Below are 18,225 nucleotides of genomic sequence, written 5' to 3'. Positions count from 1 at the left end.
TTGGGGGATTTATGTTAGGAATCAAAACATCTTAGATGTGGATACAATGCACTGAGAACTCAGTTCAGTTCAGAACCAAGTTCTGGGTGCATCACTCAATGGCTCACCTGGTTGTAGCACATGATGATGCAGGAATATATGGATAAGCACTAGGTCTACAGCCAAAACATGCTACCTGTCTAAATTGTAAGAACCAATCCTACATTCAGAGTAGGAGCAGTTGACCATAACCTCTCCAATTTCAAGAGGACCAGTCCACTGGTCATTCAAAACTGCCTAGAATTTATGCACAACCAAAAGAAAAAAACCTTAAGAACAGCAGATCCCAACCTTCTGCCCTCCAGATGTTTTGGACTTCAGCTCCCAGAATCCATCATGCTGGCAAACAATTCTGCCAGCTGAAGAAAATAATGGCTAGGGGATCGAAGGCTGAGAATCTCTGTGGAGTGGATAAAAAGTAGGCAAGTTTGGAGGTGGGGGAATAGTTCTGAGCTCAGAGACCACTACTGGAAAGAGTTTCTATTCAAGTTTTGCTTTTACATAAAATCTGTTCATGTACTTTGACAAAAGTCATACATATCCAAAATGATTTTTTTCAGCACTTCAGTTTAATTTACATATAAGTAAAATACAGCATAATAATGAAATTAGGATTACATGCAGGCTAAAAGAGTTCATTTTAAATTCATACATTACCAGCCTTTCTCAGGAATTACAGGCCAGACTTTTAAAGTGCCACGTTTTATGTACAAACTATTAAAATACTAACGTCTGCTACACAGGTTCTGCAGCTTTCCCCCACAACCCATATAAGAGGATATGAAAAACTGCCATTTCCTAGAGTATCCCCATGCTACTTGCTTTGTTGTTACCAGATAACGGAACATAGTTCAAGCATTGGTACTTTTGAAAATCAGAGTAACTTGTGACTTATGAAATGCACATAGCAGTAGTGGAAATCTGTGTTCCTATTTTAGCTACATACACTATACAAAAGTACCACCACATATTACAAGAACAAGAATTGTGAGGATAACAAGACAAATCACTAGAATTCCAAGCCAACTGAAAACAGTTGTGTTTGGCTTAGAAATCTGCATCCAATGTGAATGAGTTGTCTATGGGTTTTGACATCACTCCCATCCTCTGATATTCTCCTACACGCTTTTCAAAGAAATTAGTTTTGCCTTCCAGTGAGATATTCTCCATGAAGTCAAATGGATTCTCAGCTTTGAATATCTGAAAGAAATTCAGTTATGAAAAGTTAACCACTTATATTCTTGTTACATATATCCCAAACCCCAAGCCTCACCCTTCCTCATTCTGACAACCCACAGATCAGACTGGTAGTCTTGACAATGTATCACATTTGCTAAGTGCCAGGACAGAAAAGGCTAACTAACACTTCTGTTAGCTTCTGCTCCAGAGCACCTTAAATTGTTTCCTTCTACACTATCTTTATCTCTCATGCCTATTAACCACCTAAATACTCTAAAGGCACCAGATCCCATCTGGTTTTGGAAAGCAAAACCTGATTAGTACTTGAATGGGAGACCACCAGGCACTGTAGGAAGGAATGGCAAAACCACCTGCGTACTCCTTACCTGAAAACCTGCTTGGAAGGAACAAGTGCATAGCAGAGACCCACATTCTCCTAATATCTCCCAGCAGAGTCAGCTGCCTCGTTCAGCCTGATAGTAGGTGAGCGTGGTATCTTTGGATTAAGAAGGCCTCGAGGCCAATCATAGAAGGCACTTACTATGAGCCAACTGTGCATGCACACAAGGCCTTTGCATAGTGATAGATTAACCTAAGTCTGAGCTCTTTGCTTATACACATAATATTTACTAACAGACCAAAGAACTATAAGAAAAGAAATGTGGTCATCCTACCAAGCTGCTACAAAGCACACAGATTTAGAGTTGATACAATCTGTCTATCACACACGAAAGATGAGATAGGTATATATGCAACAATCACAATGAGATATCCTCTAAAAAGTATTGTTATTTAAATCAATATGGACATTACATTGCAAATTTGCATAGAACTCATTTTGAGGAAACATAATTTGAAATAGGCTGTACTGCTGCATTACTGTCTCCCTTAATCATTAAGTTCTACTAACAAGCCGAGAAGCAAATGATTAAAGGTGAAAAACAAACTAAATGTAAACAAATTTACTGATTTCCTCAAGAGGCAAACTGTACAGAACTTACCTTGTTAAAACCTAGTTCCAGTATCAGTCTGTCTGCCACGAATTCAATATACTGCTTCATTAAAGTGCAATTCATGCCAATTAGGTTCACAGGCAATGCTTCAGTCAAGAATTCCTGTATTTAAGTGAACAACGTAACTTAGTATGCAGATACTACACAGTTTAATGCCTTGCTAAGTTTTAAAGCTTCTTGTACTTTGATGAAGCATCTTTTAACCACCACCAGAAAGAACTGCCAATTACCTGCTCTATCCTGACAGCATTTGCGATTATCTCTCGCACTCTTTCCTCTGATGGTTTGTGTATCAAGTGTTTGAACATTAAACAAGCAAAATCACAGTGCAAGCCCTGGGGAAAAATAATTGGAAAATATTTTAGAGAACAACTGGGACAAGCTCTAAATATTATCATCATCAGACCTGCATAAACCCAAAAAAGCAACAGAGCAGCTGAAATCAAATTCTGCTTCATACAAGTAATTATTACAAATAATTTCCTATTACTGCACTGATAAATCCGAATTAAGCGATTCACACTCCAATTAAATGTTAATTCCCCCAATCACTTCCCAAACTGGCAGACTGAACTTTTGGTGAAATCTATCCATTAGATCATATCCAGTAGTGTTGCTAATGGAAACCTCTTCCACTCACACATAATAGGACATCTCATTTTTACCCACCCCTACATACCCAAGGGCCAGAGGACCTTAAAAAAAGAAGACCTAACAGATGACTACAGTAAGTAAGTAGTGGGGGAAACCCAATAGCCTTGTGTTCCACCACATGCAAATAAAAGTACTTGGTTACACAGCCTAGCCTTAGACGAGTAAACCTTACCTCATCCCTGCTGATCAGTTCATTGGAAAAAGTAAGTCCAGGCATTAGACCTCGTTTTTTCAGCCAAAATATAGATGCAAAAGAACCAGAAAAGAAGATTCCTTCTACTGCAGCAAAGGCTACTACTCGCTCACCTGTTGGGAGAGTTCATTGTTGATTTGATTATTCACAGTTGTGTCAAATGTCAAGCAGGAAAGACAACACTAAAAAGAGCTCAAGACACTCACCATAGGTAGCTTGTTTGTCCCCAATCCACCGCATGGCCCAATCAGCTTTCTTTTTAACACATGGCAAGGTTTCAATGGCATTAAACAGATACTCCCTAGAACATAATAATGCAGTGTTTATATACAAAATATGTTGGGGGGGAATGGGGGACTGGAATTATTGCTTTTATATCCCACTCTTCCTATCCTTTACGTTAGGTGGACAAATGTAGAGACTTCATGAATTCCCAAGCACAGGTTGAGTGTCCCTCATATGGAAATCCATAATATTCCAATGTACGCCATAGGCAGGTTTACTCTTTTATATTTATTGTTTTATGTACAGTGCTGTGCAAATCTACAGTGCTTTATAAATAAGGAATACAACAACTGTCTACATTGGTGGTTGAGATAGTGACACTATGCTGTCTAATGGTACAATGCACCTAAGTATTTAAAATATTGTGTATAAAATCAAGATACATGTATATGATGTATATGAAAAAAAATGAATTTCATATTTAGACTTGGGTCTCATCTCCAAGCTGTCTCATTATGTATACACAAATTATCTAAAATCTTGGGGGGGGGGGGGGAATCTAAAATCCCAATTACTCCTGGTCCCAAGCATTTTGGGTAAGGGACACTCAACCTGTACTGCAATATATGACACAGAATGTTGCTACAGAAACAGCTTAACTGAAAAGAATGCAATAAAATTACATTGTCAAATTCAAGTTATTTTACACCCTAAAGCAGGACAGAAAAGTTCCAGGTATCCTTTAAATTGCATCTCCCATAATCCCTCATGGAATGGACTGACGAATTGTAGAATCAAAACATCTAGCTATTCTTAAAAGGCCATCCCTGCCTCAGAGAGCAGTGCCCAAAACATTAAGGATTTATATTCTTCAGAAATGTTTGATATGTAATAATCCCACTCTCATCTCTGAAAACATGAGCCAGGTATGAAACCATATAATATCTGATATCAATTAAAAATCAAAGCAGAGCACCAAGTGTACATCTCAGAACAGCACTAACCTCTGTTTGGGGTCTTTGATGTAAGTATCAATAAGTAAACTATACATTTCTGAATGGATGTTTTCCATGGCAATCTGGAAGCCATAGAAACAGCGAGCTTCTGTGACTTGAACTTCTTGGCTGAACCGCTCCACCTAGAGGAACCGTACATTGAAATTACAAGACAGCTCTCCCACTTTAAGGACATTTTACATAGTATTTGCTTTTTTGGCTATCCTTCACCACATAGAGAATGAAAAATGTACCATTTATTGAGAACTTTATTTATTTCCCAGACTTGGCCAATTTATATCTGTGTTACAGCCATGGTTTGCAACTGCAGTACACAATGACATCAAGTTATTAATTACATCCAGTAATGACCAACTTTAGTTTGTAAATCAGTCTTACATTGCATTAGTTTTCATGGTGCCAAAAACCAGATAGGAACCCTATATCTTTTGGGCCAAGATACAAAAAAGAGAAAGCAGGATTGAACTGTTAACTGCCTGTATCTGACAGCAAGAAAAGGGATTATCAGGCTAGATGTATCTGCCTTATTTCCAGCCTATCACTGCTCCATTTTAAATAGATGCTCTGTGGGGGAGCTGCCTCCTGATAATCTGAGTATCTGAGAAAATTCACTCATCCAGTGTAATTATGCTGGATCTTTTAGTTGAAGGGGTGAGGTTTCATGACATTTGCAATTCTAGGTAAACCATAAGATATTCAGATGAAATTGGCAGGGCTGGAATTCACGTCTCTGGAGGCAGAAACAGCAGCATAGGAAGCTGGCAGCCCATGGAAGGTATGTGCAAAGCAAATACACACATTAACAACGGAGAATATGAAATCAACTCATTTACAGAAGAAATGCCTTATTTGCATTAGTGTGTGATTGAAAGCTGCTCTGAGTGCCAGAAAAGATGAGAAGTTTCTAAATTACATCCCCTTACAGCACAGAGGCTGCCATTAATCACTGATTCCCAAAGCTTTCTATGATTTTGAATTTTCCCTGGTTGCATGCTTCAACTTGTGAACCTGAACCATCAAAATGGCTCCCGTCGTATAAACTTGATTATTTTTATCCTAGTTCTAACTAATATCAGTTCAAAAAAAATTGTCTTAGGAACAAAATGAAAAAGGGTTATGCTGCTATGGATGGAAGCACTGCACTAATATTGTAAACTACTCTACACAAGCTCTTTACATTGAAATGGACACATGGTTGTTATGTATACATTGGCTCCAAATGAGCATGCTTGGTGGAAATGCCATTTTAAGACTAGTTTACAACCACAGAAAAATTGTTTTGTATTCTCATGAAACATAGCCTTCGGTTCATTTGGCGGTTTATCTGAATTGTTGGTAATGCAACATAAGACACATTGCTCATGTCTTTATTCTGGATCTTGTGACTAACCTGTGGGACAGATAAGTTTGGGCTATAAAAGGAGCCTTGAATTATTATTTTTGCTTACCAAATTTTCATTGACAATGCCATCGCTTGCAGCAAAGAATGCCAAGATGTGTGAAATGAAATACTTCTCTTCCTGCTTTAAGGATTCCCAGTGCTGGAGATCTTTGGAAAGATCCACCTAAATGTACAAAGCAGCAAATGAGAACATTGTAATGTGTGGATCTGAAATACATCATGACAACTATTGCACACTTCCTCAACACCTAAACAAGCGCATCTCACCTCTTCAGCTGTCCAAAAGGAAGCCTCTGCTTTCTTGTACATTTTCCAGATATCATGGTACTGAATGGGAAAGATAACAAAGCGGTGGGGATTTTCCCGAAGAAGAGGTTCATCTTGTACATTGCTTGAAGGAAGCTGCTTCACTCCTTTAGATGCATCCTAAAGTGGGGGAAAGGACAAGTGAATATATTGTCCCACTTTTGGAAAGCCTGGTTATACCATGAAGACAAAAATAACAGGAAGAGAAACAAATTCCACCTCTAGGATTCTAAAAAGAAACACATACAGTGGTACCCTGGGTTACGAAAATAATCCGTTCCGCGGCGCCCTTCGTAACCCGAAATCGTTCGCAAGCCGAAAAAGCCATAGGCGCTAACGCTGGAAGCCGCGATTTCGTGCGAAAAAGCGCCGAAAAGCACCAAAAAAAATTTTCGTAAGCCGAAAAAAAAAACGTAACCCGGAACAGTTTTTTCCTATGGGATTTTTTCGTATCCCGGAAATTTCGTAACGCGGTGCTTTCGTATCCCGGGGTACCACTGTATTGGCCTAAGCAGGCTGATTTAGGAATCGTGTACATGAATGTGCATGAGATTTGTCAAACAACAAGAAGACAGAGAACTAATGCAAGCCATGTAAATAAACAATGACCTGAAAGAAGGAAAAGAATTAAGTTTGCAGTAGCTAAATGGTGGACAGGGAAAAACAAACTATAAAACAGAATTTGGCCCTATATTGTAAACAATGGCTTGTTAGGCCTGGAGTTTATGGTTTTAGTAAGAAGGATACTTGTGCTGCAAGTGCTACATGGGTATATTTGCACATAATACTAAAGCATGGTTTAATACTATCCTCCTCATACTTACCTGCAAAGAAAGGTTTAGTGCCATTTTAAACTTTTTTTTCAACTTAGCGCCACATGCAAACCAGGGGTTTTCATTTAAAACAAACCCTGGTTAAGCTTAGGCCATCTTAATAACATTCGTCCTAAAATATGCTTGTTTTATTTACCCAACAAAGATTGTGGAAGCTTCAGTGTAAAACATCTGGGGGACCAAAGGCTGAGAACTACTGTGTTAAAAGCTTACTGTATTTATAGGGCGATGAAGCTGCGGATTACCTGTTGCATAATCTGATGCATAAATAGTAAAAGCCTGATAAATCATAACAGAAGACAAAGAGATTGAGTAGGTGAAACAGAGAACATGATCAAAAGCAATTAGCATGTTGCACAAGAGGCAAAAAAAGGAGACAGAAATACTTAATGGCTGAAGGGGTGGAATATGTTAGCTTATACAATATGAGAAAACTTGGAGGAACCAATTATTCCATGCCCTCTTCCAAGAGAGGAGCTGCCATTTTATTCTTCCCCCACCCCAAATGTTCCTTCAGACTGATTGAACTTTTTCCATCCCAGATATAGAGTAGGGTCCTTTTCCCAAGTACTCATCCTTAGAGAGAATAAGCTCTGACTTAAGCCCTAAAAGAAAGCTGTACAAGTGCAACTCATGTGAGGCTGTACCCACAATGCATAATTAGTGCTGATTGACAACACTTTTTAACTGCCATGGTTCCATACTATGGACCCTAGGATTTGTAGTTTGCTGTGGCGCCAGAGCTCTGATATCTGAACTGCACAAATAATCCAGTTTGAGACCCTTTTAATGGCCATGGCTCAATACTATGGAGTTCTGGGAATTGTAGTTTTGTGAGACATGTATCTTTCTGTCAGAGAGCTCTAGTAGCGCCACAATAAGCTACAATTCCCAGGATTTCACAAGCCACAGCAGTAAAAGTGGATTATTTACGCAGTGTGGATGCAGCCAGTGAAGGTTAAATATCAAAAAGGGCTACAAATGCTAGACCTCCATGTCACAGCAGTTAAAGTGGTGTCAAACTGCATTAATTCTGCAGTGTAGATCCAAGCCAGAGATGTTTTTTTTATTGAATAAAAAAGGGCTACAGCACCTCAAGAAGCTTTATCATTAAAACAAAACCAGAAACTAATATCAAAACTTAATTGTAACAATCAGGATAATAGGACTAGAGACTCTAAGGAAGGAATGGAAATACTGAAGTCAGCTGTGAATATAACTTGAAGTGGAATTAACTTTCAAGAAGCAATCACGCAATACAAATGTTATCAATGGAAGTATAAATAGTAAAAGGTTGAAAAAAAAATGATGAAGAAGACATTAGTAATGGTTAAGAAATACAAAATTTATTTAAATGTTTCCCTTTAATGCTTTTAAACTAAAAATTGTATAAAGCTGGACAATAGATATATAAGCATACAAGAATTGTAATGTAAGTATAGGCTCACTATAATAATAAAAAAGAAGCCTATTAATTCAATCCACCCTCTCCTTGAGAAAGGGGGCTGCCTTTTGTCCTCTTCCTTTGCACTGAAAGGCCTTTGGGCGCCAAAGTGGTGGGAACAAAGAGGGGTTCTTCCTCTTCCTCCTTCCCCTCCATCTTTCCCTTTGGGTAAAAAGGTAGACTTGAACTCACCACAGCCTCATTGGGGGGCTCCTGGAAGATCTTCCTCGCCGTCTTGGAGGCCAGGACCCGGGTGGAGCTGAGAGAAGGGGGCTGCAGGACCAAAGCCAAAAAGAAAGAGGGTTTTAAAAGGTTGGGGGTTGAGAGACTGTGCCTCCTTTGGTTACACAAGAGCCACTCCTTGGGGAGAAATTCGCCCTCAGGGCCAGGGAGGGACCTCCTTCTTAAAACATCACAGCTTGGCATTTGCTTTGGGTGGGAAACACATTAATAAATAGGAGCCTGGTGCCAACTTGTTTTGTAATATGGCAAAAGTGCAGGGTTCAAATCTCTGCTCAGCCATGGAACCCCATTGAGTGGCCTGTGGGCAAGTCACACTCTCTGGACCTCAATGGATGATGATGGCCAGGTGGCAACCCCCCCTTTGAACAAACCTTGCCAAGGAGACCCTTAACAGGGTTACCATTTGGGAAGGCACTCAGCCACAACCACAAAAGAGGTGTTTTCCAACACTTGAAGGTTCAATGTGGATGGGTGCTTCTACACTGTAGAAATCATGCAGCTTGGCACCACTTTAAGTGCTGCAGCTCCATCCTATGGGATCCTGGGATTTGTAGTCACACAAGGTCTTTAGCCTTCTCTGCCTCCCAAAACTACAAATCCCAGTAAGATGGAGCCCTGGCAGTTAAAGTGGGGTCATGTTGCATTACTTCTACAGTGTAAATACAGCCTTTCTTAGCTTTAGTGGAACTAGTGCATGTATGTGTGTGTGTAAATACACACACATTTTGGAAATGGCTGTGCCAATATGACTTTGCTGTGTGCCTTCAAGTCGCAAGTTCTGACTCATGGGCTTTCCTGGGCAAGATCTGTTCAGAGGAGGCTAGTTGCCACTGCCTTCCCCTGAGGAGGCTCAGAGAGGAAAAGAGTTGTAGCACCAACAGTTTGGGAGCCAGCATGGAGTACTGGACTCTGGAGACCAGGGTTTAGGTCCCAGCTCAGCCATGGAAACCCACTAAGTGACTTTGTGTGTTTCAAGTCACACTCTCTCAGCCTCTGAAACAGACAAAGGCAACCCCCCTCTGAACAAACATAACCCCATGATAGGGTCGCCATAAACCAGAAACGACTTGGAAGACACACACAACATACTGTACAGGAAGGCGACCCTATGATGGGCTTTTCTTGCCCCAGATGCTTCTGAGAGGCGTTTGCCATTGCCATCCCCCGAGGCTGAGAGAGTGTGACTAGACGGTCGTGCCAGGATTCGAACCCTGCTCTCCCCAACACAGGAGGCGACCTGGGCCCCTTTCCTTCCCCTCCACTCACCGTGTTCTCCTTATCGTTCAGGGCCAGATTCTTCATAGGCGACAGGCGGGACTTGGGCTCGTTGCGAGCGTAGAGCGGGTTGCGGGCGGCCAGCATGGTCGAGACTGGAAGGCAAGGCAAGGCAAGCAAGCGGGAGCTAAGAGCAATGAACTGAGACCGCGCTTGGTCTCTCCGCCCCCTTTATATGCCTTTCGAATTTGGCGCCAGAACTCTCAGCCGACCAATCACAGGCAAGAGCTGAGCGGCGGGCGCGGGAAAGGCAGCAGAACGCTCTCCCGCTCTGGGCCGCTATTGGCCAAGAAGCGACAAAGCGTTCCAAAAGCGGGAAGGGAGGGGGAGTAACATTCCTTCCCGCCTCCGCCTCCTCCGCTCCCATTGGCTGAGAGGGAGGCGGCGGCCGTGGAAGAACCCTTGGTCCTGACTGGGTGGCGGGAGTGTCTGTCAACCCCGTCCTCGCTTCCCATTGGCTGGTTCTTCTTCTTTGCTCTCTTTTCTCTTCTGAGGTACTTGAAGGGGGGCAGAGTGACCCAATGTCCTCCAAAGGAGGACCTTCCAAGGAAAATGGAGGACGTTACAAAATTAAAAGCCCCAAACGCTGACAGAAGTGTAAATTCATGGTTCTTAGTTATGCTGGAAATGTAGGAACTTGAAAGGAAATGGAGGACATGACCCAATAAAAGCTAAAAGTTAATCTAGACATAAAAGTTGAGGCTTCTTAGTCATGCTCAAAATGGAGGACGTTAAAGGAAAATGGAGGACATGCCCAAATGAAGGCTGAAGACACTCACAGAAATGTAAATTCATGCTTCAAAGTAGAGGCCCTTCAAGAAAAATGGAGATAGAACAAATAAAACCTAAAAACGCTCCTATAAAATTCAGACTTCCTAGTCATGCTCAAAATGGAGGACGTTCAAGAAAAACAGAGGACGTGACCAAATAAAAGGTCAAACCCCTCACAGAAATATAAATTCAATTCATATGGTTTATTTGCAGCTACATTAACACTGTAATAATCAGTGCCAGTTCAAGGAAAAGGAGGATACAAATAAATATAATAATAATAATAATGCAATGCTGTGTGCCTTCAGGTCATTTAAGACTTATGGCAACCCTAAGGCAAACCCTATCATGGGGGGGTTTGGGCAAGATTCTTCACAGAGGGTTTGCCTTTGCCTTTCTCTGAGGCTGAGAGAGTGTGACTTGAAACACAAAGTCACCTAGTGGGTTTCCATAAAGCCTGGTCTCCAGAGTCATAGTCCAACGCTCAAACAACTATGCCATGCTGGCTCATAGATTAATATTAAATTTGTTCGGAAGCACTTTGCCATGGCATCCTCTGAGGCTGAGAGAGTGTGACTTGCCAAAGGTCACCCAATGGGTTTCCATGACTGAGCAGGGATTTGAACCCTGGCCTCCAGACACTCATAGTCCAACACTGAAACCACAATGCCATAATGCAGTGGTTCTCAACCTTCCTAATGCTGTGATCCTTTAATACTGTTCCTTATCTTGTGGTGACCCCCAACCATACAATTATTTTCATTGCTACATGCAAATATGTGTTTTCCAATGGTCTTAGGCGACCCCTATGAAAGGGTTGTTCAACCCCCAAAGGGGTCCCGACCCACAGGTTGGGAACCACTGCCATAATGGCTCTTTAAATGCCAAATTGTCAGTCAGTCAACCTTTATTAGGCATAGAAAAACAATATGCCTAATAAAGGTTGACTGACTGACTAAATGCCAAATAAAAGCTTTCTTCTGTGGGATTGCTCCACTTTGGTATAATAGTTGGAGCACTGGATGATGACTCTGGGAGACCATGGTTCAAATCCCTGCTCAGCCATGGAAACCCACTGGGTGACCTTGGGCAAGTCACACTCTCTCAGCCTCAGAGGATGGCCATGGCAAACTCCCTCTGAAGAAACTTCTCACGAAAAACTCATGATAGGGGAGGTCCCCTCAGGTGCGCCATAAGTTGGAAATGGCTTGAACGCACGACACCACCACAACAAAATACTGATTTATAAGGCTGGACAGCCTATAAACTAGTGGACGTTGTGGAAAGTAAGGAAATACTGTAAATTTAAAGGCTTGGTTAAGGCAGCAGCACATCTCTTATTATGGAATCAATTCACAGACTTATGGCTCTACTTAGAAGTAAGCCACAGAGGTCCAAAACATACTGCAGAAACAACAATCCAGTTTGAGACCGCTTTAACTGCCCTGGCTCAATGCTAGGGGATTCTGGAAACTGTAGTTTTGTGAGACATTTAGCCTTCTGTTGTGAGGGCCAAGGAAATGTACAGTCTAAACAGTAATGCACTGTTTACACAATAACAATAATAATGACAAAGCACAACATTAACAGCAATGGCCCTAATGCAAGAGAGCTTTGGCACGTAGAGGGAAATGGAGTGTGAGAAAGTAGGTCAGTGAAATGTGCTGTCTAAAGGAAAAAGAGAAAAACTGGAATATCTGGGTTAGAATTGAAACTTTTGCAAGCACGGATGTGTTGCTCATGCGCAGATGTATGATTCCTTGCTACTGTAAGGTGCATTTTGCCGCTCCACCCTAGTCCCGAAAAGCGCCGTATTGGGGCATTTGGGCTGCCGCTGTGGCTGCCCTGGCCCAATACTTTGTGCAAAGAGGCGGCTGCAGCCCGTCCCAAATTGGTGGTCTGTATCCTGCCTTAGTCTCTAGTTGAGTCAGTACATCATTTATTACCAGGTCGAGTCAAATTGATGTGACTTAAGTCCAAGTTAGTCAACTCAAGCCTACATCACTGGTAACCTCCCATTCAAGTACTAACCAGGGCTGACCCTGGTTAGCTTCCAACATCAGATAGGCGCTGATCTTGGTCCTCCCATATTACTAAAAGTATAAAATTCTAACTGTGTAGAAGTTGTCGTCAAATCAACTTTCATAGATTTGGTCTATTTCCTAGTGGAATGAAATAATGCCCAGGAAGGATTGTATTCATATCTATAGATTGTATTCATACCTATAGAAATTCAAAATGTGTGGGTATGGTGATAAGGTGAGGTCTCCTTCCTTGGAGGTCTTTAAACAGAGGCTGGATGGCCATCTGTCTGGGTGCTTTCATTGGGAGTTCCTGCATGGCAGAGGGTTGGACTGGATGGCCCTTGAGGTCTCTTCCAACTCTAGGATTTGATGATTCTGTGTGACAAGTTCAGCTTTAACGATGGTCATTAAAGGACAAAGGGAGAAAGGATCCTTTCTGTTTCCCAGCCTGGACACACCACATTCAAAAACTCCTTCCACCATTCATATGATCCTCCACCCTCCCTGGCCTTAGGCAACATCTTCCCTCCTGCCTTAGTCCCTCATAGACCATCATTAAAGCTAAACTTTATCCACCTACAAGATCCCTTTGTAAAACACATCCACCATATACATGTAACAAGCTTTTGAAGCTCCATTGGCCTTTTCATCTGGCAAGGATATTAAAAATCATACAGGAAAAAGCTGAGTACTCCAGGGGGGAAATATAAGTCCCATTAGCAAGAAAAAAAAGAGAGAGGCTTCTCTTGAGATCTAAGTTGCTCTGTCCTTTGTGAAGCTACAAGTTCCTTTGTTAGGCCTAACAAAGGCGCCTGTAGCTTCACAAAGGAGAGAGGCAACTTGGATCTCAAGAGGAACACCTCTTTTTGTCTTGCTAATGGGGCTTAAATTTTTCCCCATAGTGGCCAGAAGAAAGAAGTCCTGCCTGCAGGAATTTCCCTCCAGTGCCACCTGAACCCAGAACAGTCAGTCTATACAAAATGCAGGCTTGGGACTAACATCATCATCACTGTGGTTTTTTCTCTCTCCCGTATGATTTTAAACATCTTTGCCTGATGAAGAACCCAGTGGAGCTTTCAAAGCTCGCAACATGTATTTTGTGCATTTTGGTTGGCCCAAACAATGGTATCATTGTTTTGCAGATTTTGGATATAACTGTACAATCACTTTGTGTACTGAAGATATTCTGGCTGTTTCTCTGAATTCTATGAAAGACTATTTATCATGTCTTCGTGGCAATGCTGCGCTCTAGTGGAAAAGAAACAAATCTCTTAAATAATTTCTCCATTCGGTGTTTGTAATTTTTGCATTCAGGCATACCTGCTGTGTCATTTAGAAAGGTGTATGAGTCTGCATTCTTATGTCTAATTGCACACAAGACATATAGATACAGGTCAGCATCCAAAGATGCACAAGGAAATATCTGTCAGTGCAACTTTGGAGCAGTACAGAGCACCCAAAACGGGCAGCCTCCCGGCGCCTGTTTTTCCTCCACAGGGAAGGCGCGTGGCTTTCCTGCAGAGGAAAAAGTACCAGTGAAATGTGGGCTCTTTTTAAGCCGCAGCAGCGGCATAACAGGTGCACCACTGGCACACCTATTATGTAAGTGCCACACGGCACCGTGTGGAGGCCATGCGGCATTTACGTAACAATGGCAGCACCCGTGTATACAGGGCGCCGGCATTGTTACACCCTCGTCACGTGCGAGGGTGAGAGGGAAGTTGCTTTCCAACTCCAGGTAGTCTTGGATGATGCAAACTATCTGGACCCATTTCAAACCAACTTCAGTGGATAATCTTTGTCTGAGGAGTGTGTCCCTATTGGTGCTTTTGGACCTGTCAGTGGCATCAGATACCATCAACCTTGGCATCCTTCTGGACCACGTGGGGGATTTGGGAATTGGAGGCAATGTGTTTCAGTGGTTCTGGTCCTGAGCAGGTTCCAGATGGTTGTGATTGGGGATAGCCACATCTCAAAAAAGGAGCTGTTATATACCATACCACAAAGTGCCATCCTATCCCCAATGCTATTCAACGTTTACATGAAACCGCTAGGAGAGGATCATCTGGAGGCATGGGGAGGGGTGCTATCAGTATGCTGATGATACCTAAATGTATTTCTCCTTCAAACATATGCCTTCAGACATGGCCTCAGCTAAGGATAGTGCCTCCTCTGAATGAATGTCTGGAGCAGGCAATAAGCTGGGTGGGGAAAAACAAATTGAAACTGAATCCAGACAAGACAGAGATGCTTACTGGCCAGCGTCATAACTTGGGTTTGGAGGGAGTGTAACCCCAGTTCTGGATGGGGTTACACTCCCCATGAAAGACTGTGTTTGCAGCTTGGGAGTGCTTCTGGATCTGTCACTCCAAATGACAGCTCAGATAGATGCAACGGCCAGGATTGCCTACTATCAGCTTTGGCTGATACATCATGTGCATCCCTTCCTAGAATCGGAGGACCTAAAATGGTAGTGCATGTGTTGGTAACCTCAAGGCTGGACGTTTGCAATGCATTGCACATTGCACTACCTCTGTACTAGGTTCATAAAATTCAGTTAATTCAAAATATGGCAGCCAGATTGACTACATCCAGGAAGGATCATATTGCACCAATAGTAAAATCACTCCACTGGCTGCCAATAAGTTTCTGGGCAAGTTACAGTCAACCCTCGGTATTCATGGGGGATCTGTTCCAGACGCCCCCAGGCGGGTACCAAAATCCATGGATGCTCAAGCCCACATTGTCTCCAATGGTCCATGCACACAGCCATGCCTCCATTAGAGACAGCTCCCATTGTCCTGTGGTGGCATGTGCATGCATCCGCACTGCCACTGGGGACAACAGGACTTAATGGTGCTGGGGCTACATATACGTGCTGCCACAGGAAAATGGGGGCTGTCTCTAATGGCGATGCAGCCATGTGCATGCACCACCATTGGGAACAATGCAGGGTTGTTATCTGTGGGCGCTTGGATCCTTGGATGGCAAGTCCAAGGATACTGAGGGCTGACTGTAAAAAGTGTTGATTATTACCTTTAAAGCTCTACATGGTTTGGGTCCAGGTTACCTACAGGATTGACTCCTGCCATATAGTCCGCCCCGTACCCTCAGGTTCTCTCGTGGATGTTTACTCCAGTCAGCCAGGACTAGGTTGGCAACTGCCAGCCAGAGGAGGTTTTCTTAAGCCATCCCTAGACTGTGGAACGCCCTGCCTGAAGAGATTAAACAGCTGAACATGCTCTCTGAATTTAAAAGAGCATGAAAGACCAGTCTCTCCCAGCAGGCTTATTCAGATGATTTTTAAATTGTGAATTTTAACTGAGGATTGTTTTCATATGTAGACATCTGATTTGTACTTTTAAATTGATGCATTTTAAAACTGATTTTGCTTGTTTGTTAACTGTTTTTTCCCCACCTCGCTTCATCAGGAGAGTCAGGTAAGAAATCAATATTGTTTTTATTATTCCTATATATATAAAAGGGTGATAGATCTTCCCCATCAAATTACAGACCAATTAGTCTGATTTACATAGTGGAAAATGTGCCTTGTAGAAAAGTTAGATTACTAGGACACAGAGAATAGCATCTTTCACAAAGAACAGGAGGATTCAGGAGTGGATTTTCCACTTTGGATAAATGCTTAGTGCTGAAGCATTTAGTATATAAATACTCATGTCACTAGAAAGGCCATCTTTATGCAGGATTTGTTGATCTGAAAGCTGCTTTTGACACTATCGATCATGAGCTTTTGTGGCTCAAGTGATTTATTACCAATATCAAGCATCACCTTTTGTTCTTTGTCAGAATACTCTATACTGATCTTTTCCTTTAGGTGAGATGATTTTCACTGGGTTTCTTACCGAATCTATTCCAACAGGCAATGGAATAAAACAAGAATGCATAATGGCACCCTTTCTTTTTAACTTTTTCATTAGCTATACTGTAAATTCCATGAACAATGATAAATTCTTCCCTCGGTCAATTGGGGGCAGGAAAATCCCCTCTGGTTCTCTATGCAGATGGCATGGTCCTTATCTCTTATACCCAAATTAGATGTAGGACACTTCTGATTAATCTGAATGTCTATTGTTCAGCCAACAAATTGTCAATCAATTATGACAAGACCAAAGTTGTAGTCTTCAGAAGTGGAACTAAGAAGCACAATTGGTGTATTGGGCAAAATAAGGTAGAACAGGTGTTGTACAGGTCTGAGATTTGGGGCTTTCATGTTGTTGTTGGGAACTCCAAGATATACCCTGCCTGTACTTGTGGCTGAAAATGGGATCAAGCCCTGGTTCGTGAAGATCTGTCTATGTAATGGACTGGATGTGGGGAAACCGACTCAAGCTGAATCCAGATAAGACGGAGGTACTTGCTATAGGAACCCCGAATCCAGGAATGGAGTTGTGTCAGCCAGTTCTGGATGGGGTCACACTTCCCCTGAAGGATTCTGTTCGCAGCTTGGGGGTGCTTCTTGACTCGTCGCTCCAACTGACAGCTCAGGTGGATGCGACAGTCAAGAGCGCCTGCTATCACCTTTGTCTGATACGCCAACTGCGCCCCTTCCTGGAGCCGAGGGACCTGGAAACAGTAGTACATGCACTGGTAACCTCTCGATTGGACTTCTGTAATGCGCTCTACTTGGGGCTACCCTTGTGCCAAGTTCAGAAACTTCAGCTGGTACAAAATATGGCACAAAGATTGATCACGAGAACTTCTAGGAATGACCATATAACACCGGTCTTGAAGTCCCTGCACTGGCTGCCTATTAGTTTCCCGGCAAAGTACAAGGTGTTGGTGATTACCTTTAAAGACCTACATGGCTTGAGCCCAGAGTACTTGAGGGAATGCCTTCTTCCCTACTGTCCGCCCCACACACTAAGGTCCTCTGGAAGAAATCTACTACAGTCAAAAAATCTAGGCTAACATCTGTCTCCCAGAGGGCCTTTTCTACTACTGCTCCTAAACTATGGAACAACCTGCAGGAGGAGATCTGTCACATTTCCACTCTGGCAGCTTTTAAGAAAGCACTCAAGACGGATCTCTTCTGGCAGGCCTTTCCAACTTAGTTACCCTCCCCAGATATAGAGATATTTGTTCCCTCATCTGTCTATTTCCCCCCGCCAATGTTTCTGCCTATTTTCTGGTTGTTCAATGTTTTTAATGTTTTAATATTATTACTGTTTAATTCTGTTTTAGTACTGGGAATGGGGGGGGGGGTGGTAGGTCTAGGGTTTGATTTTTTAAACTCTCTTGTAATTTGTTGTATTTTATTGTTGTAACCTGCCCGGATTCTTCGTGATTGGGCGGGCTAGAATAAATCTATTATTATTATTATTATTATTATTATTATTATTATTATTATTATTATTATTATCTTTCATTTCTTGTTAAGACTGAAAGGAATGCCAGAAAATGGCCTAGCAAAACCAGCTCTTAGCTCCTCAAAAGAAACTTCGTGGTATCAAAATATCACATATCTTCTTCATAAATTTGGCTTTTCAGAAACATACTTTTCCCCAAAAGAATACTTTACGAGCAAAGAAATAATTCAAGTTACGTTCCATTGTTACAAAAAGTCTTTGCATCTCTACTAAGCTAAATA

At 42.1% G+C, this 18,225-nt stretch overlaps 1 protein-coding gene across 1 annotated transcript; it reads right to left on the bottom strand.

The window, feature by feature from the left end:
- Positions 1–602: 602 nt before the first annotated feature.
- On the bottom strand, positions 603–10,016 carry RRM2 (ribonucleotide reductase regulatory subunit M2). The gene is made up of 10 exons (XM_042461985.1): positions 9,814–10,016; positions 8,497–8,577; positions 5,989–6,147; positions 5,768–5,884; positions 4,308–4,441; positions 3,285–3,379; positions 3,058–3,191; positions 2,462–2,566; positions 2,220–2,333; positions 603–1,239 (listed from the first exon to the last, which is right to left on the bottom strand). Exons 1-10 carry the CDS (start codon positions 9,907–9,909, stop codon positions 1,087–1,089), a joined length of 1,188 nt encoding a protein of 395 aa, XP_042317919.1. The 5' UTR covers positions 9,910–10,016; the 3' UTR covers positions 603–1,086.
- Positions 10,017–18,225: the final 8,209 nt, after the last annotated feature.

This window comes from Sceloporus undulatus, chromosome 1, assembly GCF_019175285.1.
Source record: "Sceloporus undulatus isolate JIND9_A2432 ecotype Alabama chromosome 1, SceUnd_v1.1, whole genome shotgun sequence".
NCBI classification, from domain to species: Eukaryota; Metazoa; Chordata; class Lepidosauria; order Squamata; family Phrynosomatidae; genus Sceloporus; species Sceloporus undulatus.
The sequence above is the reverse complement of the archived record's forward strand: the minus strand, read 5'-3'. Positions and strand labels throughout refer to the sequence as shown.